Below are 21,771 nucleotides of genomic sequence, written 5' to 3'. Positions count from 1 at the left end.
CCTCAGGTGTTCCCAGCGTACAGCCAACATTGGGAACCACTGCTGTAAACTTGGAAAATCTTCTCTTGGAAAAGAATACAAAGGAATTGAACAAAATATGGCTGTAGGAGCGCAGGCGTGGTCTCAGCTGTTTGAAGATGGTGTGGCTTGGGTGAGACAAGAAGAGGGAGAGACAGTCACCTGCCAGGCAAGGCCCAGTGGCCCTGAAAATATTTGATTACATGCAGGTCTTCCTTTCTGGTATGAAGACACTCACTTTTTCACTTGAGAGGCTCACTAGCAATGAAAATAACATGTAGGCTGTGCCTTGAAGATGTGTCAAATGGCTTTAATGTGATCATTGCATGCAGGGAGCTTGGAAAACATCCATCTTTGCTTTCTGCCTTTCATAACTTTCTGCCTCAGTTTGGTCCCAAAGACCACTTGGCTTTAGCCTTAGATTGGTCAGATTCCTTCCATGGAGTGCAGACTACTGGAGGTGAGAACTGCTCTAAGGAATATTCCTTTTTTAAACCTTAGACAGGAGTTCAAGATTATTTATATTTTATGTAATTAAACCCCAAAAAACCAAGTTTCCAAGACAACCAGATTCCAGAGAGCTTTCCTCGGGGGAAGTGAGAGGGTTTCTCTTAAATCTTCTCCCCGGACCCCTAAATGTTGCTTTGTTCTCTTTAAACGCCACAGTCACAACATCAAAATACAAGGACAGAGAACTCATGTCTGGAAAGAGCAGCTAGTCTCTGGGAGGATATGGAGTCCAGCTGAGAAAAAAAAAAAAAAGGAATCTCTAACTTTACTTCTTTTTTATGACAGTTAAATATCTCCTGGTGTAGAAAACTAAGTGGAGGTGCTGGGCTGAGCCCTGTCGAACTACAGTTCAGACAAAACGGGCTGGAAGGGTTGCATTGATCGGAGCCCAACTGGGCCTTCAGACACAGCTACTAGTTCTGAGCACAGAGCTGACAGCATACAAATGCAGGGCACCCCTCCACTGCTGCATTCACTTGCGGCCATGAAGGCATCCCTACCGAGTGGCCAAGGACACAGAATTGCCCTATCCAGGAGACAGCCACTCCAAGTGGCACATGAACCTGTCCTGCATGCCTCAACATGGTGCCTTTCTCTGCCTTGGCTCTGCACTCACAGGGCCCCAGGACTGGTGTTTTCAGCCAGAATGCCCAATTTAGTTCTCAACAGTGGAAGACAAAAGAGAAAGAAAACACCAGTGATTCTGAGAGTCTATTTTTAAAAACAGGAAATAGAAAAAGAGCAGGATAGGAGCCTTGTAACTAAGACAATGCCCCACAGACATGGAGTTTTGACTGCTTGGTGCTCTAGACGACTTAGTCCTGGCTTACCATACAGATTTCAGGCTGATGTGAGCTGTTGTTTGGAATCCTGACCCTCTTAAAATGCAGGGGTGGAGAATGAGGGTGCCAGGGGCTGGGGGATCTCCTGACCATTGGAAATTCCTCAGTCAAAAGATGAGGAGGGTGCAAGTGAGAAGGGGAGAAGGCATGCACTCTCCCAGTTCTGTCGGTCCCGTGGGTCTGCAGGGGCTACGTGGTCCAGGGGCACCCTGGCCGTGATTCTCATGCTGTGGCATGGGGAGGCAGGACTCCGGTTGTGTGAGCAGGAGAGACAACGGGCAGTGAAGAAAAGGAAGGAAGAAGGGAGGACTATCTGGAAGAGAAGGTCTCCAAGACTTCAGCTGCCACGAGAAGCAACCCAGCCAGGTATTTTATGAAGTGATTTTCCTCACTGTCAATTATCAGAACCATACCGTTTCAGCTTTCTCGTCTCTTGCCTTAGTTTTAAGTTTTTCCTTCCCTCTTTTCTCACCTTTCCACACTTGGTTTTCTCCACGGCCCAGCCTATTGGACCTAGTCTGTGGATTTCTACATACTGTCCTGGATAAGGAAATGGAGGTTATTTTAGGTGTGCTGACCCCACAACTAAGGAGGCTTTAGAGCAGTGGTTCCTGAAGGATTTTTCACAGGAGATATTAATTAGCATTATGTGAAATAAAAGGCTCTAGAGGTTTCACAGGTTTCAGAATTTCTTGGTTAAATCGTGTTAACTAGACATCTCTACTGCAGGATGTCTTTTAGCCTTCAGTATTCAAATAATCTTTGCAAAATATATAGGAACAGCATATAGCATGCAGCACTTCTATCTACCCATCTATCTTTCTACCTGCCTACCCGCCATGGAATCTGTTTTCAATAAAATTTCTTTGGATCAGTGTTTTGTGGAAGAAAATTTGAGAAATGCTGACTTGGAAAATGCTGGGAGCCAATAAGGAAATAAGAATATATATTTCACTAACAACCAAAATGAACATCGCAGAGGTGGTAAGATATAAATAGAGACACTTTGAAGTCAGAGAGACTAGATCTGGAATCCCAATTCAGCCGTTGTTAGTGATGTTGAGAAATTTGCTTGAACTTTCTGAGACTTAGTTTCTTTGGGTTGGAATGAAGGCAATTTTAGCTTCTTCTGGGTTGTGATGAGAAAAAGAGAGACCAAAGAACTTAGTAAAAGATACATAGGTAAAGGATCATGGTTACTCCAGTTAGAACTGTGAACTCATGAGGCCAATGCATGAAATAAGTATATAAAAATGCACTTTGTAAATTTCAAAACAGATGGCAAATAGTAGTCAAACAGAATCAGAAGTATTTCTTGAGTACTGCATATATGATGTATGTTATGATGTGGTACATATATCGTTCTTTCTTTCCATAGAATTTAAACCACGTTATTTGTGTTATTTCAGAAATAGAATGTGGAGGTAGGAAGGGTTTAAAGATCATCTAATATAAACTTTTCATGTAATAAGTGACACAACTGAGTCCTAAAGAGATTAGGTGACTTGCCCATGGTCACTAATTAGCAATCTAGTTATTGGCAGAAGTGAGATCATCAAGATTCTTCTTCTTTACCCAAATACTAAAAACCACAACTTTGGGAATTTACAAGGAAAAAATAATTCTTGGTTCTTTTTTTGTTTGTTTTTGTTGTTTTCTCAAGAGTTTATTGTATAGTTCATATATTGAAAGTTTTAGATGTAACAACTGTCTTCTCCCAGCCTAATATCTGTACACCAATTTTCCCAGCTATTGACTACTACACAATATGTTATTTCCCTATTAATTTGTGATGGCATCTTTATCCTATATCAAGTATAATAAAAAAATTCTTCATTCTTAATAATAATATTGATGGGCTGGGCACAGTGGCTGACACCTATAATCCCAGCACTTTGGAAGGCTGAGGCAGGTGGATCACTTGAGCCCAGGAGTTCGAGACCAGCCTGGGCAACATGGCAAAACCCCATCTCTACAAAAAATACAAAAATTAGCCAGGCGCGATGGTACACGCCTGTAGTCCCAGACGCTCAGGAGGCTGAGGCAGGAGGATGGCTTGAGCCTGGGAAGTCGAGGCTGCAGTGAGCTGTGTTTGTGCCACTGTATGCCAGCCTGGGTGACAGTGAGATTCTGTCTCAAATAATAAGAATAATAATAATAGTAATAATAATATTGATGGGGAAACTGAGGTTTAAGTTGGAAGTCTTTAAGATTATACAATTAGGCAATATTAGCATTATGTGAGTGCATGGCTACAGTCCTTTTTTTCTGTTCTAAACCCCTTGGAGCTCCACAGCTCTGAGATGCCCTTTAGTGTAGGTTCGCCCTGTACTGTGTGTGCTCCTCACCCCTTTCCTCAGAAATGCCCCGTACCTCTCTGACTCAGGATGACGCTACGAAACTGACATGCAATTATTAGCCTCATTCTAGCTGCTATGGGTTTTTGTGTAGTTTGCAGGGCATCATTTTATTGTGTGCACATGCATTTTTACATTCCTGTGACTATTTGCTTTTTGTTCAACTTTGAGTGCATGTGTTTGTCTCATATTCCCCAACAGGTTATAATATCTATAGTCGAGGATGGAAAAAAAGTAGGCGGGATACTAACATTTTTTGAGTGCCAGATATCTATCAGGAACCAAATTAGATACCCTCACATAAGCCACTGCATTTAATCCCCACACCAACTGTCTGACCAGTGAGGAAACTGAGGCTCAGAAGGATGTGCTGACTTGATTCAAATGTCCAGCAGAGCGAGCATTCAAACCCAGGCCCATCTGCTTCTCAAGATCACACTTTCTCTGAGGCATCATCTTGTCTGTTCTGCAAACCTTCTCCAGGACAACGCACAGCACAGGTGCTCAATAAATATTTACAAATCATGATAAAAGTGCTTTCTTTACAACGTGGAGAATATTCACTTGCAAGTCTATGCTTTGGAAGTTAATTTAGAAACCAGTGGAAAATTTACCCCAAACCTGTGGGAAATGAATTGAAGCTACAAGATGAGAAATAACTTGTGATCATGAAAGCAGTAGAATATTGTATTAAGTTCACATAAATACTGGCCAAGCACTGCTCATTCAGAGCAAAGTGCCAGCCAGCACATTTTGGGCATCTCAAATTGCCACTAGACCCTGCATCTATGCACATGAAGGCAAAACTGTTTCAGAAGCATTCTGAGCTAGACTTTGGGATTAGTTTTATCAACCACCATCCAACAGTGAAGGGACTGGACAGTGTATGTGGCTCTAGGCTCTTTGCTGAGCTTGCTGCAGACAGACCATTGCTCTACCCCCGCTGTCAGGATCAGAGTGGTTCTCTTTTCTTTGAGAAGTAATCACTTGCCATGTTCAAACGCTGCAAGAATCTTCCCATCCTCCTTTGAGTCTGGCACCCTCATCATCTATCGCTACTTGACGTGAGTTTCCATAGCCAGTGGTGTGAACATGCTTCCTGCTTTGTTAAACCCCTTTCTACATGATTTGACTAATCTACGGAGCATTACCCAGGAATGGTAAATCTAGACAACGACAAAGAAGCACTACAGTATATAAGTAGATTCTTGGTAAACTATTTTTTTCCCTGCCACTCTCAAAGCAATATAAACTTTGTTGTTCCTCCTGGATCTCAAATGCGTGTAATAAATTCTTTGAAATGCCAGTAATGTTGAACTGAGAGTTTTTTTAAGGAGATTTTCTTTCTTTCATAAAAGGAAAAATTGTCCCTTGCAGAGTATATGGGTAAATACGTTATGTTTATTTTATTCAGTACTTAATACAGTTGGGTAAAGGGATTCTCATTTCCCACCCGATCTCTCACTGAATGAGTGAATCATGAATGAAGCCCTCCATTTTCTGGAAGGTAGTATAAACAGAAATAAATTCATACTCTTTTATATCTTTAGGCTAATCAACATTTGCTTAACAAATTTATAGCATACAAAAGCATTCTCATCAGTAAGTTATATTTGATTTTCATAACTCTCTGAGCTTAGATGGATTTTCTTTTCCATAGTAATAAAGTTTTCTTTGGCTTTTTAGCCAAGAGGAAGCCTTGCCTACCCCATGTGGACTCTCCCAGTTTTCCAAAGGTCCTCAGAACTCGGATTGCTCTGAGAGAATGTTGTCTACATAGTGATACTTCCATTATTTTTACTAAACTTACTTAATTTCATAAAATCATAAATTAGTTCAGTGAAAAATGTCAGCCAAAAGAGTTATTTGATTGTCATAATATTTCAGTTCAATCAAAAATAATTGCTTTATTAGATCTGTGCAATGAGGAAGATGGATTTCTAGCCCCTTCCTTGCCCCAATTTGTTATCCAACATGCATTTGTTTTTCTACTGTGCAAAATTTGGTGCAATGTTCAAGTCCAACTAGAAAGTGAGATCAAAGACCTGGCCGAAATTTACAATGGACAGAATGTCATTGACTTTGGCGGATTTTTGCTAACTAAATCATTTAGACAGCCAGTAGCAAAGCTGAGAGGGATAAGGGTGAGATGAATGAGGCACTCATTTCAGGAACCAAATTTAAAGGTGTGTCCAGAAACGTAGTATTATTCATCTTATTCAAGATGAATAAGACCTTAATACAATATTTTAAGAATGAGTGCCAAAAATTCATGATCACTAAATGTTCATATGACTGATTTTTTTCTTTTGCCTCAGACTCCAATATGGCTCAATACTGTTACTGATCCTGCATTTAAAAATTTGAAATTTTGTTGTTCATAGACTTTTGGCATTCATTTTGATTTTTGAAAATATTTCATTCAAACATTATCTGAATTTTTGAGTACACCCTTAAATTCTGCATCTGAGATGAGTGTTTCCAAGCCTCACCATCATCTTAGTCCTGGCTAGGAGAATTCTGCATAGTGATTTAGCCCTGTGTAGGTACAGAGATGTCTGAGTTCTATATTTACAGTGGCCACACAAAGGAGTTATATGAATACACCCACATAGTCACCCAACTCTACACAGTTTTAGGGGTTTGTAACATAAAACTCCAATGGAACTGAAGGAGTTCTAGAAAGTATTTAATTTTACCCCCTCCCTTTTATAGACGAAAAAACAAACCTAGTCCCACAGAGCCTTGAGTAATATTGTGGTAAACTGATTAAGACTAATTGCTGGGGGGGAGGGGCTTTGGCCTAGGACACTGGGTCTTTTCCATAGGGCAGACCCATGATTGGAAACCATTTGCTTTAGAGAAATTGAAAGTCCTATAGGTCTAGCTCCTTCTCAAGGCTTTGGGCTCTTTATTTTAAAAAGTGATAATGTACCACCTTCTCCCATTATGTATGCACTTTGGAACTTAGTACTAAGTTTGCCAGTGGGAAAATATCTCAAACGGGAAGACCAGAAGGCAATGCCCACTGCGTAACAGAGGTGGGATTCCGATGCAGTTTTACTCTGCTGTGCCTGAGTGGTAACTAGACCTTTCCATTAGCAAATGCACATGGTTGAGAATACATTTCACGCTCTCAAGCAACTTCACCTCCGAGGAGGTGACCGTGCCCCTCATTCCTCATATAAGTACAGATAGCTTTCACTGTCCAATTCCTACTGATCTCTCTCTCCCTCTGTTATTTATTAAAATGTGCAATAGAACAAGAAAAGGAAAAGATTATCCTGCGTCCTGCCATGCAAGATGGTACACGGGAGGCCAAGGTTAAATGCAGCATTTGGTTTCTTAAGCTTCTCTAATGTATAGGTGTGGAAAAGCAATCTGGGACCAGAGCTTATAGCAGTGACTCTCTGAGGATAAAAACTTGACTTTAATTTGGACTCTCTGGCTAAGATAAAATCTGCTTCTGCTATCATTATCCCACTTATGTTTGTCCTCCACTCTCTTTTCACTCTGCCACCCAGCTGAGTGGGAAGAAATTAACCTGACCTTGAAGAATACTCAGAGAATCTTCAGGACCATCGAGTTTTCAATAGCCAATAAAATTCCAGAGGCCTACTAACATTGAGATTATAGATTCATAGGCCTGAAAAAGACCTCAGACCACACGGATGAGGGAAATGAAGTCCAGAGAGCTAAAGTGACCTATCCAAAGTTATGAGTTAGTTGGAGGCAGGGTCAGAACTAGAAGGGGGACTCAAGCCCTCTGGTTACCCTCTTCCACCTACACCATGACTGGGCTCCAACCATGCCCAGCATATCTCCAGACCACTCAAGAGGGAATATGTGCACAATAGGGCTTTTATAAGATGTCTGAAATTTTACCAGTGCAAATAAAAACTCCCAAGGAGTTTTCTTTTCAAGAAAATTCCTCTTAAAGGTCATAGAAAGGAGGCTTTTATTTCACCATTCTTATGCTTATGGGGTCTCTATCCAGATTAAAATTACATATTGAATTTTTTTTTTTTTTTTTACCTAGATCATGTTTTTTGCCCCAAAAGATTGCTTCCATTTATGTTTCTGCTTCTATCAAACACAGTCTATATTTTTAGTTTTAGATTCAGGCACAGCCTGTGGACTGTGGGTTTGAGCAAAAATAAGGAGTATGGATTGCTCTCCATCCTGGCACCCAAGGACTAAATTCAGCTCACAGTGCATCTTGTTTGTCCCACACACTGTTTTTATAAATTTGATTTTGGGTTCTACAACCAAGATTACTTTACTTATTTACAGGGACTGCTAGGCCCTGAAGACCTCTGCCCTTGCATTTCCTGTCTAGAACTTCTCTCCTCAAGCCTCCTGGGCAAGAACGAAGCCATGGGTGGGTGGGTCCTGAGTCTCAATGGAGAATCTATAGACAGATCGCCAGGGGCCAGCTTCTAGAGTCTGCTTTACACCACCAGACCTCCTATAATGCTGAGTGATCAAAATTAATAAACAAAGTGATCCCCCTACCTGTGCGTCTCTGAAAGGATAATACTTTAGACTCCTATCTATCTTAAAACAACTTGGTTTTGTAAATGTAATCCTTTTCACAGAATTCAGTAAAAGAGTAAAATAAAATTACACTGCAATATTGCAGAAAAGCCTGATAAGAGGTATTTGGATAATTTTTGTTTAGCGTGTTACTACCTACCAACACTATTAATTTTTTTTCATCTCAGGAAATGACCTCACCCAAATATAACACACAACCTACTTACATATATTTTTTTCTAAAGACATGGGAGCATCTGCACAGTTTTAGAAATAATTGTTGTCCTCCAAAGTTTTGTTTTTAAAGCAAAAAACCTAATTGACTGGCTTTCCCTGATAATCTACATTGCATAGTTCTAAACTAATATCTCTCCAGCAGATTTTTGAATAATGTAAAAAGATAAAGCCCAAATGAAAATAAAGGATTGTAAAATAAAATTTAGGCTATCATACATGAATTTAGTTGATCTTTATTCCCTTAATAATCTTCAAACAAAAACACTTTATAAAGATCATTACTTTGGAGAGTTAAATATCTTTGCAATTCCTTTTAAACAGTTTTCTTTTTAAAAAGTTCAAACATTCCATGTTCCACAAACTCAAAAAGCCTGCAGCTAGTGTAAAAAATTTTTTTAAACCAAAATATTCTCTATTTCCTTTATACATGCCTGTAGTAAAGGAAAAAAAGTCCTTTTATGCCTACCGACACAGATTTGTTCAAAATTAGTTCTGTATCTTCTCAGTAATGTTTAAAAAAAAATTTGTACCAAGTCACTCATTTGGTGGTCATCTGTTAGATCCACAGAAGTTAGAGTAACAGCTCCTCTATATTTAAATGTACTCTAAACATATTTATTAAGTTTATAAGTTAAAACTTCAAAAATGAAAAATTAGAATATTCTCTCAGTGTTACAAAGAAAGAAATGTAGCTCTGAGCCTTCATTTGTTGCAAAAACAAAACAAAACAGCCCTTGGATTTCCACGAGAAACTGTTAGGAGAACTTTTGGAAATTCCCCTAAGTTTATTTTCATGAGGCTGCGTGGTCACTTCATCTAAAGTCCTGTCAACAGTCATTCAACAGGGCTTGTCTTCACTGGGATCTCACTGGCCGACAGAAATTTATAAAACACTGACAGTGTTCAGGGAAGGCTGAGGTCCACAGAGCTCAAAACTTTCACCGAATAGGAAGGAATACTGGACTATATAGGACAACTGGGGACACACCTAAGTAATTTCACTCCTCAAGGAAGGGCAATTTTTTCTTTGGTAATTTTACCTATTTTGGTGCCTGGAATAGAGAAATTAGATGGTATATAGGTACATCTAATGTAAGTGTTCTTAAAAAGCATTAAATTAATTTTTTGGAATAATAAAGTTGAATCCCAAATGCTGCCAACATTAAGGTTGCTGTAATCATGACTTTTGTAAATTTGATGACACCTGCTCTTTCAGTAAGTGTCAAGTGGACAATGAAGACGTTTTTGGCCCATGTTCATTTTAGTCCTAGGTCAAAGGTGTTATGTTGTCTCACTCACCATCGTAAGAATTGTATAAATACATCTTGAAACTCCACTCATGAAAATGTTCAAATTGAAAGTAGCCCTGGCCCAAGAGCCCAGAAAAACACAATGACTCATCTCTCCCAAATGTGTTCATTTCTAGGAATGCTTTGGGCCACACCACTGAGAATCCAAATTGGAAGAGACAAAGCTATGGGACAACAAACTAAGTTCTAAAATACCGAGTCTCTAATCCACCTGCCTTTTTGTCCGTGTACCAACCTGTCTTTATTTTGTATACTTTTCTATTTAGGAGCCAAGGATACCATCGCTACTGTCATTCTCAGGCTGGGGAGAGCCGGACTGACTGAGGTTCATACCCACCACTATGGCAAGGGGATGAGATGGCACTTGAAACAGGTCCACAGGCTGCTCACTCTGTTGAACTTTGTCACAGTACTACAAATACACGAAATTGTCTGAAATCTCACAGGGAAAAATGTCGTTGTGCAAGTCAAAGAATGGATGGCTTGGCTGAGTTATTAATTTCTGGATCTGATATGATGACATCACAGTCATTATGTTTTGAAGCTAATTTATTTTAAAGACACCTAAGTTAAAAATGGTTTTCTGAAGTTTAAAGTCATATATATATGTATATATATGTGTATATATGTACATATGTGTATATATGTGTATATATGTATATATGTATACATATGTATATATATGTGTATATATGTGTGTATATATATATATGAATGCACCTATCCATTCCTTCTCAATAGGTAGGTTATAGATGAGCTCTCATGGTTAGCCTGAAATATCTATTTATGAAGCCCGCAGCCTCACAGTAATAAAGTAAACCTATAGAAGTTTTATTCCTTTATAAAGATGCATATTGGTTGAGGCTCTTGGCATGAATTTAGAGTACTTGTTAGTCTGTGGAGTAATGGTTGGAATCTGGGACATAAGACTGGGGCTAAATTTCTTTGCCCTCCTAACCCCAGAGAGTCTTTAGAAAAATAGAAACAAAAGAGCACAAAGTACTTAAGGTGAGACACTGTTGTATTCATAATATAGAGAAATAACCACCATGCCTCATGGACAGTAGATGCAGTTCTCCACGGGGCTACAAAACTGTGCTAGTAATAATTTTAATTGGATGCTATCTTTGCTGCCTTCAAAAAGTATCATAAAATGGAATTATTACAGGCTCCAAATGCACTTATAGTGCTGGCCTCTCACAGAAGAAAACAGATAACATTTATCCTTTGGAGGGCAACAGAAATGGGCTTCTATTTGTTTCGTTTACATGCATCCCCAGTTGCCTTCTAGTTGCTTCTTCTTCCCTATGTCTAAGAGATCAATTTGAATTAGATGCTGCAGAACTGAATGCTAAGTTTTGCGGTCCCTCTGCCTTTGGGGATGGCATCACCCCATGGAAAGGTCCTTGGTGCTCCTAGGGGCAGACGGGAAGCACGGGGAGCATACCTGTAGAGGATTGGGTGGCGTGAGCGGTGAAGGCAGGCCATGTCCTGGAGACTGACTGGGTTTCTGCGGGGGGCTGGAGCTCTGCTGGGTTGGAGATGGTTGGTTCTGGTTCTGGGAGTGGGAGTGGGGTTGGTGCTGCTGGGGCTGAGGCGCCTGTTGCAGCTGAGATGTAGGAGCTGGCGGCTGCTGAGAGGCGGGTGGTGGCTGCTGGGGTGGGGTGGGCCGCAGCGGCTGCTGCTGGGACTGCGAGGGCGCCTGTGGGGCTGGCTGCGGGTGCTGGTTGGTTGACGGGGGAGGCTGCTGCTGCTGCTGCTGCTGCTGCTGGAGCTGGAGCTGGAGCTGCTGGAGCTGGGAGTTCAGGGATGAGGTAGCTACAAGGAGAGAAAGCGAATGTGGAGTGAGATAACATGACAAAGTGTCTTGCTGGGTCTTGACAGCCTGTCCAGTGCAAGCGGAGAAGGGTTTCCTTTAGAAAATTCTTGTCCTTGCCCCCTGAAGCTCTTTGGTATTTAAGAGGGTTGTGAGGCACTGGGAGAACAAAGGTCACTTCTGGGGAAAGTTTAGAATTTCTGGAGGACCAGCATATAACACATCAGGCATTACTTTAAAACGTGGTGAACAATGCAAGCCAAAGGTGTGTGGTAGGAATGGAGATTGTTTTTTAACTACTTTCTCTCTCTCTTCCTTTCCATACTGCATGGGAAATACATTCATGCTTCAAGATTTCATTTAGATTGTTGAAGTCCAACCAGTTTAGTTGTTTTGGTAAGTGTTTGACTGGAGTTAAGAACAAAAAACCAATTGTTTGCAATTGCCTTTTCATCCATCATCAATATCATTAATGGTATCATTTTCACTTGCTACTTCAGATCTCCACCCAGTTGCTTAGATGTCTTAGTGTCAAATTTCTAACTGTTTTTTTTTTTTTTAAATTCAAAAGCAGTACATGCTTCTCCATTTTGCAGGGTCAAAAGCCTGAGTCTGAATTTTTTGCCTGCTGATTAAAGAGACAGAACCCCTAAACTGGAAGAATGATAGCAGGTGACTGAACCAAACAGTGTGGTGATTAGACATCAGCACCTAAGGACAGGACAGCACCTAAGGACTGAGGGAATGAAATCATCTTTTAAGATCTTGTTATGAGAAAGGTAGAGTTGGTGGGAGAAAGTGTCTTAGCACTGAGCATGCAAAATTTGTTCTCACATGCCCATGTAGCACTGAACAATTTCTGCAGCAGGAAGCTGGTTAGTTTGACCTAAGAATGGTCTAGAGAAATTTACGGCTAAAAACCAAGTTCACTTTCTTTTTTGCCTAAATCTCAATCTAAAAGCTTTCTAACAAACCCATGAACAAATAAATATATAAGGATCAATGTCAAACCCACAGGCCTTAAAGGAAAGTGTAGCTGTATTGGTGAAATGATGATGCAACCATTCCCAGGGGTATCAAATACCAATTCTGTGATCTCACATACCATGTAGGGCTTCCAACTTGGTCCAGTTGGGATAGCAAGTCCTCACTGAGCCACTGAACTGCTCTAGGTCTATGCAAGCAGTCCAGTGTGTGGCCTGCCTCGCGTGTAGAGCCAGGGTGCTCTGGGGCTTGTGATGTGATCGTAGAGATAGAGATGGCATGAGGGAGGCCTGGAAAGTACCCCGGCATCATCCCGTTTATTAGACCTTTTAGAGAAAGGCCTGCTTTTGCCATTTCCCCCTTTCTTCTATTTTACAAAATCACATTTTATCAAAGATCTAGGAGCCCTGCTCAATTCTGACCTCCCCAGATCTTCTGCAGTCTGGAGGATCCCGGGGCAGGGGAGCCTGATCTCTTCTTCTGGTGGAGTTCCAGACTTCAGGGACTTGATTGCATCTGGCCTCCTGCCTGATTCAAATCAAACCTAACCTGATGTCTTTCAGGTGGGGGCACATATGTCAATGCTTATTTCCATGGTTGACTTAAATACCATACTGCTTCATTTTGGTTAGAAAAGCATTTATCTAAATCAGCATTTAGAAACAGGAAAGTCTGGGAATATTGGCAGATAGATGTTGGCAGACGGGTAGGTGCAGCAGACCCTAACCTACTAATGAGCCTTGGTCCCAAATATGTCTCCCTTCCTCCATATCCGTAAGTTCATATTGCTTGGGCATTTGTTTTCCATAACAGCAGCTTGACTGGAAAGGCATAAACCTAAGCCTTTGAGTTACATAAGCTAATTTGACATCTGCAAGCAAAAAATAATACAGAATTAAATATGTTCAGGTATACACCAGATGCAAAGGAAAGTAGGAGGGGCATATATGAACGTAACTTGGGTCTGAAAAACACCAAAGCCACCTACACACTAACATGAAAATGAGAGTTAAAAAATGTGAAAATATAGTGCATCGAAGTGGCTCATTGTGTAAAGCATAGTGAAATAGGACATAGAAGAATGAGAAAATAAGATGAGTAAAGTTAGGAAGGTTCAAGGATGTATTAATATTTGAACTACAAAGAATGTTTGCAGATAAAATGATGTTTGTTGGGGTAAAATTCTGACCCTAAGCAGGGAAGGTTAAAGACTTTACTTTCTTCCCTGGTATTTATTCCCTTTTATGATGGTTTCCTCTCTGTCTTGTTACTATACACGACATAGGCCAATGTTAAATGTAAAATTTAACTGCAGAAACAGCAGCTATGAAAGGAAAAGGGATACACAGAAATACATTCTGAAAATTTACTTTAAATTTTTGAAAAAGAAACACAAAACAAAATTTCATCAAACCAAATTTCCTAGAGAGAAGAGAGAGTTACGGTAAAGCCATGTCTTGAAACTTCCCAAATAAATAATTTAATATGACAAAGAAGCCAAGAATCCTGCATTTCTCAATTTTTTCAGTTTCTATATATTAGCTGTAAATTGTAAACAATTTCTCATATTGAATCTTTGTTAAAAGTTTCCTCAGTAAACCCCTACACATAAACGGAGCCACATCATCAGAGGTATCAGAATTGTATCGGATGGGATTTACACAAGAAAAGTCAAAAGCACTTGAAAAGCAAGTCTGTGGAAGATTCTGGAAAAATACAAATGTGTTCTATACTTAGCAATGTACAGAAAGAAAAATGGTGCTCAAATGCTAAAGGAAGTAGGATTTCTAGCAACATCCTAACCTACTTTATGCCAAAATATAAGATCATACTATTATAAGCACTCTAGTCAGCATCTCCACTTCAGCATTTACTTGGACTTCTCAGGCTCAGGCAAATGTGGGCATGGCTGGCAAACTGGTGGACTGGGTGTGAAAGCCTATTAGGAAGGAGCACAGCTATTACTCACTGCTGTTCACATACCTCTGGGTATGTCTGGGAGCTGGAGTAGACTCATCTGGATATGTTTACAGAGGGCAGAAAACCCACGCTGAGGAGGAAGGAAGCAGCAGGGCTTATCACTGAAAGTGACCAGGAATCCTGGAAAGAAGCCTTGTGGTAATACTTATCCAAACCCATCCTCATCCCAGCCCCCCGGTGCAAGCCTGGTCCTAAGGAGAGAAAGAACACCAAGGAAAAACAAGAAGAGTAACCCTGAAAATATGACACTAAGCGAAAGAAGCCAGACAGCCTTGACCACATTTCATTTATATGAAATGTCCAGAATAAGTGAGTCCATAGAGACAGAAGGCAGAGGAGTGGATGCCAGGCTCTGAAGGTGGAAGGGATGGGGAGGAGATGCAAGTGGGTGTGAGTTTCCTTTTAAGGTGAAGAAATAGTTCTGAAACTAGACAGTGGAAATGGTTGGACAACACTGAAAATATACTTAATGTCACTGAATCATACATTTAGTTAATAGTTAAAATAGATTTAATAAAGTGTTAAATAGTTAAAGTGGCAAGTTGTATGTTATGTGTATCGTACTACAAGAAAAGAGCTGTTTGTCTATATTCACACACTGGGGACCAAGTTACATTGCCCTGGGAAGCCAAAGGGCAAGAGCATACTTCTCCTTTGCTCTTCATGGCTTTATGGCCCTGAGGGGTCAGGGCAGCCACCAGCAAGGGCTGTCCTGTTGGAGCCACAGCAGAGCCTTGGCCAGGATGCCGGCACAGGGAGAAACACATTGTGCCCACTGGAAAGGCACAGGTTTGGCAGGGCAGGGCGTTGGGAACTGTGGACTCATTTTCAGGTGCACACAAGACCCCACCCCAACGGCTTCGAGAAATGCTGGGGAAGACTTGGAAGCTGGACACTGAGCAGGCACAGAACAGCCAAGGAAATTTGGGTTAAAAGTAAGACAGTGCTTCACAGTTTGAAGATACCTTCATTTAATATGATGAATTAGCTTTTCAAGACAACTGTATGGATAGATGGTGTTATTGCCATGTTATACATATAGAACTCAGTCTCAGAAAGGTTAAGTGACCTTCCCAAGTTTACACAGCCAGTGAATACCCTGGGCACTTCCCAAAACCTCTTACATGACAGGATTATTTGTAATGATGAGGCAACCAATTTTCTCCTAAGGGTTTGATCACAGAAGACTGCTCACGTACAGAAAGATGCGCTCCATGGCTGTGCTTGTGAGAAGAGGTGGCTCAGGTATCTCATTATTGAGCCTAAATTGAAGGGTCTGCTTGTTCAGCTCCTGGGAAAGTGTACAGTTGTACCTCAGTCCTACTGCAGGCAAATCACTTGTTTAAAGCCTGCTGATGAGAAATGTAAATGTGTGTTTTAAAGATAAAGACGCTAATTTGAGTATGAGCCACGAGTTATTATAAGGAACAGAGAAACACGGCTGTTATTATAAGCAACAGAGTGGTTGCAGGAAGGGAGGTGAGCGGTATGAATGGAAGGGAGGTGGAGAAGGGCCATGGTACATGTTATTCATACCACTAGTTTACCTTGATGGTAAGAAAATGCCTCCTCCATGCTTAGACATAGGGCGGCAGCAGCTCTGTGCTCAGGCTTGGTGCCAGTTTAAGGAAAGTAAATAGGCATCAGTTTACCTTGTCCACAGAACTCTGTGACATATTGTCTCTAGAGTATCTCCGGGGTGGCATCTAAGATTTCCCCAGCTGGATTTGTCCCTAACTGGGGGAAGCAACTCCCAGATCAGCCCCAGTTGTAAAGAATCAATGGGCCCATGGAAAAACCTGTGTTCCCTGATGTAGCCTTTGCTTCCCTAACTCTGTATTTATTGTGTGCTTTTGCTCCCCACTAAGATCTCTAGAAGAAGAAAAAACAGGAATCTTGAACATCCCAAAAGGAGGAATCTGAGTTAGTAAATGGAACATCCACGCATGCCCATTAGGTAAGAATATCTCAGGGAGCTGAACCAAGGATGCAAATCAGAAACCCCTTCTGCTGTCCCCAGTAAGGGTATCCCTAGCCTGCACCCGCAGATGGAAGTTTTGCAAAGTCGATGGGAAAAGGTAGATGGCTGCAGACTGGGGATTTTGAAAAAGTGTAGGTGAAAACTTGCTGGGAGGTCTGCCTTTATTCTTTTTTTTTTTTTTAATTTTTCAAATTTTAGATTCAGGGAGGTACATGTGCATGTTTGTTACGTGAGTCGATTGTGTATAATAGTGGTAATTTGGCTTCTAATGTACCCATTCCTCAAATATTGAACATTGTACTCCACAGGTAATTTTTCATCTGTCATATGCCTCCAATCCTCCCTGTTTTGGAGTCCTCAGTGTCTATTATTTCTATTTTTATGTTCATATGTACCCAGAATTCTGCCTTTATTCTTGGCAACAATGTCAGAAACAAGCAAAGTCAATTCTGCCTCAGAGATTATGATGTGTGACCATCTTGCATATGGTCAGTGTTATCAGCTCCAGAAGTATTGCTACACATGTCCTTAATCTGTCTTTTTGCTTCTTTTGCATTTAAGGCAGAGATCTAAGTGTCTCTTGAGATGTCAGGGGAAAATAAAGAGATAAATTCTTCCAATGAAAACATCCCTACACATTTCCTTGTATTGTCTGAGCCACCCAAGCTTCTTTCTTAGGTTGATTGTTTCTGCCAACTCTAGCAGCCTATCTCAAATTGTGGACCAGAATCACCAAGGGAGCTTGTAAGGAAATTAGATTCCAGAGAGTAGGGCAAAATCTGCATTCTAAAGACCTACCTCAGGGGATTGGGAACCATTACCCTTGGGGCTCCTAGCAGCCCTACAGGGAGCTGCAGCAAGTGGGGAGGGTGCGACTTTTCCCTTGACTTTCAACCAGATCAGCTTGCAAATGCAGCTCCCCAACACTGAGACTATTTTTATATTTATTTATTTATTTATTTATTTATTTATTTATTTATTTATTTATTTTTGAGACAAAGTCTCACTCTGTCACCCAAGCTGGAGTGCAGTGGCACAATCTTGGCTCACTGCAACCTCTGCCTCCCGGGTTCAAGCGATTCTCCTGTCTCAGCCTCCCGAGTAGCTGGGACTATAGGCACGTGCCACTGTGCCAGGCTAATTTTTTGTATTTTTAGTAGAGATGGGGTTTCACCATGTTAGCCAGGCTGGTCTCGATCTCCTGACTTCGTGATCTGCCTGCCTCAGCCTCTCAAAGTGCTGTGATTATAGGTGTGAGCCACCACGCCCGGCCTGAGACTATTTCTTTTAAACAAATTGTTCTGCCATTAGAAAAAAAAAAATTGAAACAAGATCATTGATTGGAAAGAAAAGAAATAGACATCTGGAAATCACCCAGTGTTCTTTAGTGCCTTTTGTTTTGGAAATTAGGGGAATTCACCAACCACTACCGCCTTTGTTGGCATTTTAGGGCACACTCTTACTGGAATGTTTTAGGACAGGTTAAGTCTGAGACCTAATATTAGCTTTTAGATACCTCATTAAATAGGAAAGATAAAAAGCGAAGGATGTAAAGTAGAATGTAGAAGCTATGCAGGACTACCCCAGGGGAGCTGCACCTGCTCAGCAAAGTGTTGGGGGCGGGGGCTAAGCACTCAGAGGTGGCAAGTCCCCCATGAGTTCCCAGGGGGTGCTTGCTGAGGTCTCTTTATGGAACAGCTGACTTCCCCACTATTTCCACCTGCAGAATAACCCCATCTAGGCCTAAAATCTCAAAAAAGTAAGAGAAAGAAATTGAGAAAACATTCTAATGTGGATGTGGGCACCCCAAAGTAAAGTGCTTCTCCTCTCACTTACCCTAAAAAAGCCAGTCAGCCTACAATCTCACCCCAAAACACTGAGCTCTCCATTGCTTTTCCCAGTCCTTCCAGTTGTCTACTGAGTGCCAACCAAGATGAAAGAAAAACAATCCACACCTAGACCATTCCCCCATGAAACTGCAGGACACCAAAGATAAAGATCTTTTAAAATCCAAAAAGATTTTGGGGAGAAAATGAAGGGCCACATACAAAGAAACATAAATCAAACTGCTATCATACCTCTCAACAGCAAAACTATATAGCTAAAATCAGAGGACCAATGCCTTCAAAGTTCTGAGAGAAAGTTATCTCCCACCAAGAATTCTATTGCTAGCTCAACTGTCTGGCCAGGGCCAGAGCAGAGGAAGGCCCATTTTGGAACTTACAAAGACTTAGACATCTTCTCTTTACATAATTTTATCCTTACATACTTTTTCTTACAAAGTTGAATAGGTACTTCAGCAAAATAAGGTTATGAACTAAGGAAGAGGAAGACAAAGGACCCAGGAAACAGCGTCGAAGTCACTCAAGAGAGCAACACAAGGGAGCCCCACCGCGACAGCTGTACAGCAGTTCTAGACAGCAGCCAGTCCACAGCAGAGCATGGGGCAGAGGCTGTAAGGGGAAAAATCTGCAGAAAAAAGGGGGATTCCACAGTAATGAAAAAATATCTCAGATTTTGGAAGAATCTGAGAATGTGAAAAAAGAAACAAGAAAATTCAGGAAAAATCAAAGCTGTCGGGGAAAGTCACAATCCAAATATGAAGCAGCTGTTCCAAATTAGAACAAGAAGTCATTGAGCTTCCAGGAGAAAAACTGTTGGATTCAATGCTGAAGAAAAAGTAAGAAGTGAAAAGATGCTAGCCACTTCCTAAAGAAGATACACATTTCTTTTTATAATAATACTAATAATAATGATTTCAAAAAGAAGGGCAATAAGAAATTTCTGGCAAAACAAACAAACAGCATAAGAAACAAATGCATGGTTTTATAAGAAACAATAAGAGAAACAAACATAAACCAATTGTGCAATAAAATATGATGTACTACTTATCAGGGAAATGCCTTTCAAAACCACAGCGAGGCCGGGCGCGGTGGCTCATGCCTGTAATCCCAACACTCTGGGAGGCCGAGGCGGCCAGGTCACTTGAGGTCAGGTGTTCGAGACCAGCCTGGCCAACATGGTGAAACCCCGTCTCTACTAAAAAATATACAAAAATTAGCTGGGCGTGGTGGCATGTGCCTGTAGTCCCAGCTACTCGGGAGGTTGAGGCAGGAGAATCGCTTGGACCCAGGAGGTGGAGGTTGCAGTGAGCCGAGATCGCACCACTGCACTCCAGCCAGAGTGACAGAGCGAGACTCCATTTCAAAAACAACAACAACAACAACAACAACAGCAAAACAAAACAAAACCGGAGTGAGATACCACCTCACTCCGTTAAAATGGTTATTATCTAAAAGACAGAAAACAAGCGTTGGTGAGGACGTGAAGAGGGAACACTTACATACTATTGGTGGGATTACAAACTAAGACAGCCTTTGTGGAAAACAGCATAGAGGTTCCTCAAAAAGTCTAAAATGGAACTACTATATGATCTAGCAATCCCACTATTAGATGTATATACAAAGACAAATCAATATAGTCAAAGAGACATCTGTACCCTCATGTTTACTGCAGCACTATTCACAACAGCCAAGATATGGAATCAACCTAAGTGTCCAGCAACTGTGAATGGATAAAGAAAATGTGGTACATATCCATAACGGAATACTGTTTAGCCATAAAATGAATGAAATTCTGTCATTTGCAGCAACATAAATGAACCCCGAGGACATTATGTTAAGTGAAATAAACCAGACACAAAAAGACAAATACCACATGATCTCACTCATATGTGGCATCTAAAAAAGAAAAGCCATAGAAGCAGAGAGTAGAACAGTGTTTACCAGAGAGTGGGGAAGGGTCAGGGGAGGAGAGGCAAAGCTTGGTCAATGGGTACAGACTTAAAATTAGATAGGAGGAGTAAGTTCTGGTGTTCTGTTGCACAGTAGGGTGACTGGGTAACAGTAAGGTATTGAACATTACAAAGTAGCTAGAAGAGAAAATGATAAATGCACGAAATAATGAATACAACATAGATATGCATGGAAATATCAAATGGTAACCCACAAGTATGTACAATTTCAATGTCAATTAAAATAAATAACTTAATTGAAAGTAAAATGTGGTGTGATTTTGAGCATTTGGTGGAGTATGAAAGGATGATGCACTTGGGTGTTTTCTTTGAGTGGCACTAAAATCCACACTGAGAGGAATACTTGATCACTGCGTATTTTTTTGGCTCTGCAGGAAATAATAAGGTAGCCATATTAAAGTCAAGAGTGTTTACCGACTTGCAATTTTTGGAACAACCTATAAACAAAGCATGAAAGATTTCACGAGAACACAAAGGCTATCATCCTTGACCATGTGGAAGGGAATGCTTGGTGGGAGGGAGGAGGGGAAGGGAGGACCGGGGTACTACGTGGAGAGTAAAGAGATGGCTCTGCAGTTGACAGAACAAATAGAGACTTAAATATGCTACTTAAAATTATACAGTTAACTAAAAATAGTGCTATGCTTCTCTTTGGAGCAGGGAGAAAAAGAGAGTGAGAGATGTTGTAAGTGAACTAAACCCTCATACTCCACAGCAGGAAATGAACAGATGATACATCAAGTTAATAAAAGACAGAGATAAACTGGAAGTCTTTGGAAATACGGAGGTAAACTCATGAAGCCTAAAACCAGAAATGGTTAAATGTGATTCCGCTGGGGAGTAATCCTGAGGGTGGAGAGGAGGATGGCTGAGAACTTAGCATGTTTTCAGAAGCTTTGTGGATTGAATTGATTTTTAACCACATGCATGTATAACATTGATAAAAAATTTAAACAAAAATTAGTTTCAAAACTATGGCTACATTTTATATGATAACAGCAAATTCCTATGTTTTAGGCACTGTTTTAAGTATTTGACGTTAATTTCTTCATTGGTTTTCTCAACAACCTTATAAAGTAAGTCTCCTAATTTGGACTCTCTCAGATGCAGACCCTGATCTAAGGATTTGAGTGCAAATGATTTAAAGAAGGGCTCCCAGGAAAAACCAGGAGGGGAGCGAGGACAGCAGGATGGGAGAGCAAGAAGCCAAGCAAAGGCAGGATTTCAGGGCAAATCCCAGCCTCATCCTGATTCCAGGGAGCTCTGAAGCATAAATGACACCTTGAGGTTTATCCTGCCTTACAGAGTCCCTCTATTCCCTTGACTTCTCCGAACACCAGTGAATCATTGATTCCAGCTGGGGACGGGGCATAAACTCCAAAACAT

General features: G+C 40.9%; 1 protein-coding gene across 3 annotated transcripts in view; it reads right to left on the bottom strand.

Annotated features, from left to right (window-relative positions):
• The window catches only part of POU6F2 (POU class 6 homeobox 2), a 496,479-nt gene that overhangs the window by 122,229 nt on the left and 352,479 nt on the right, over positions 1-21,771 (bottom strand). For all 3 annotated transcript variants that reach the window (XM_055347656.2, XM_063708481.1, XM_063708482.1), the window contains one exon: positions 11,258-11,628. In XM_055347656.2, coding sequence (XP_055203631.1) covers positions 11,258-11,628 — 371 coding nt within the window. The remainder of the gene's footprint in view (positions 1-11,257; positions 11,629-21,771) is intronic.

This window comes from Gorilla gorilla, chromosome 6 (genome assembly GCF_029281585.2).
Source record: "Gorilla gorilla gorilla isolate KB3781 chromosome 6, NHGRI_mGorGor1-v2.1_pri, whole genome shotgun sequence".
In the NCBI taxonomy this organism is placed as follows: Eukaryota; Metazoa; Chordata; class Mammalia; order Primates; family Hominidae; genus Gorilla; species Gorilla gorilla.
Note: the sequence above shows the minus strand (reverse complement) of the source record. Positions and strands in the feature narration are given on the sequence as shown.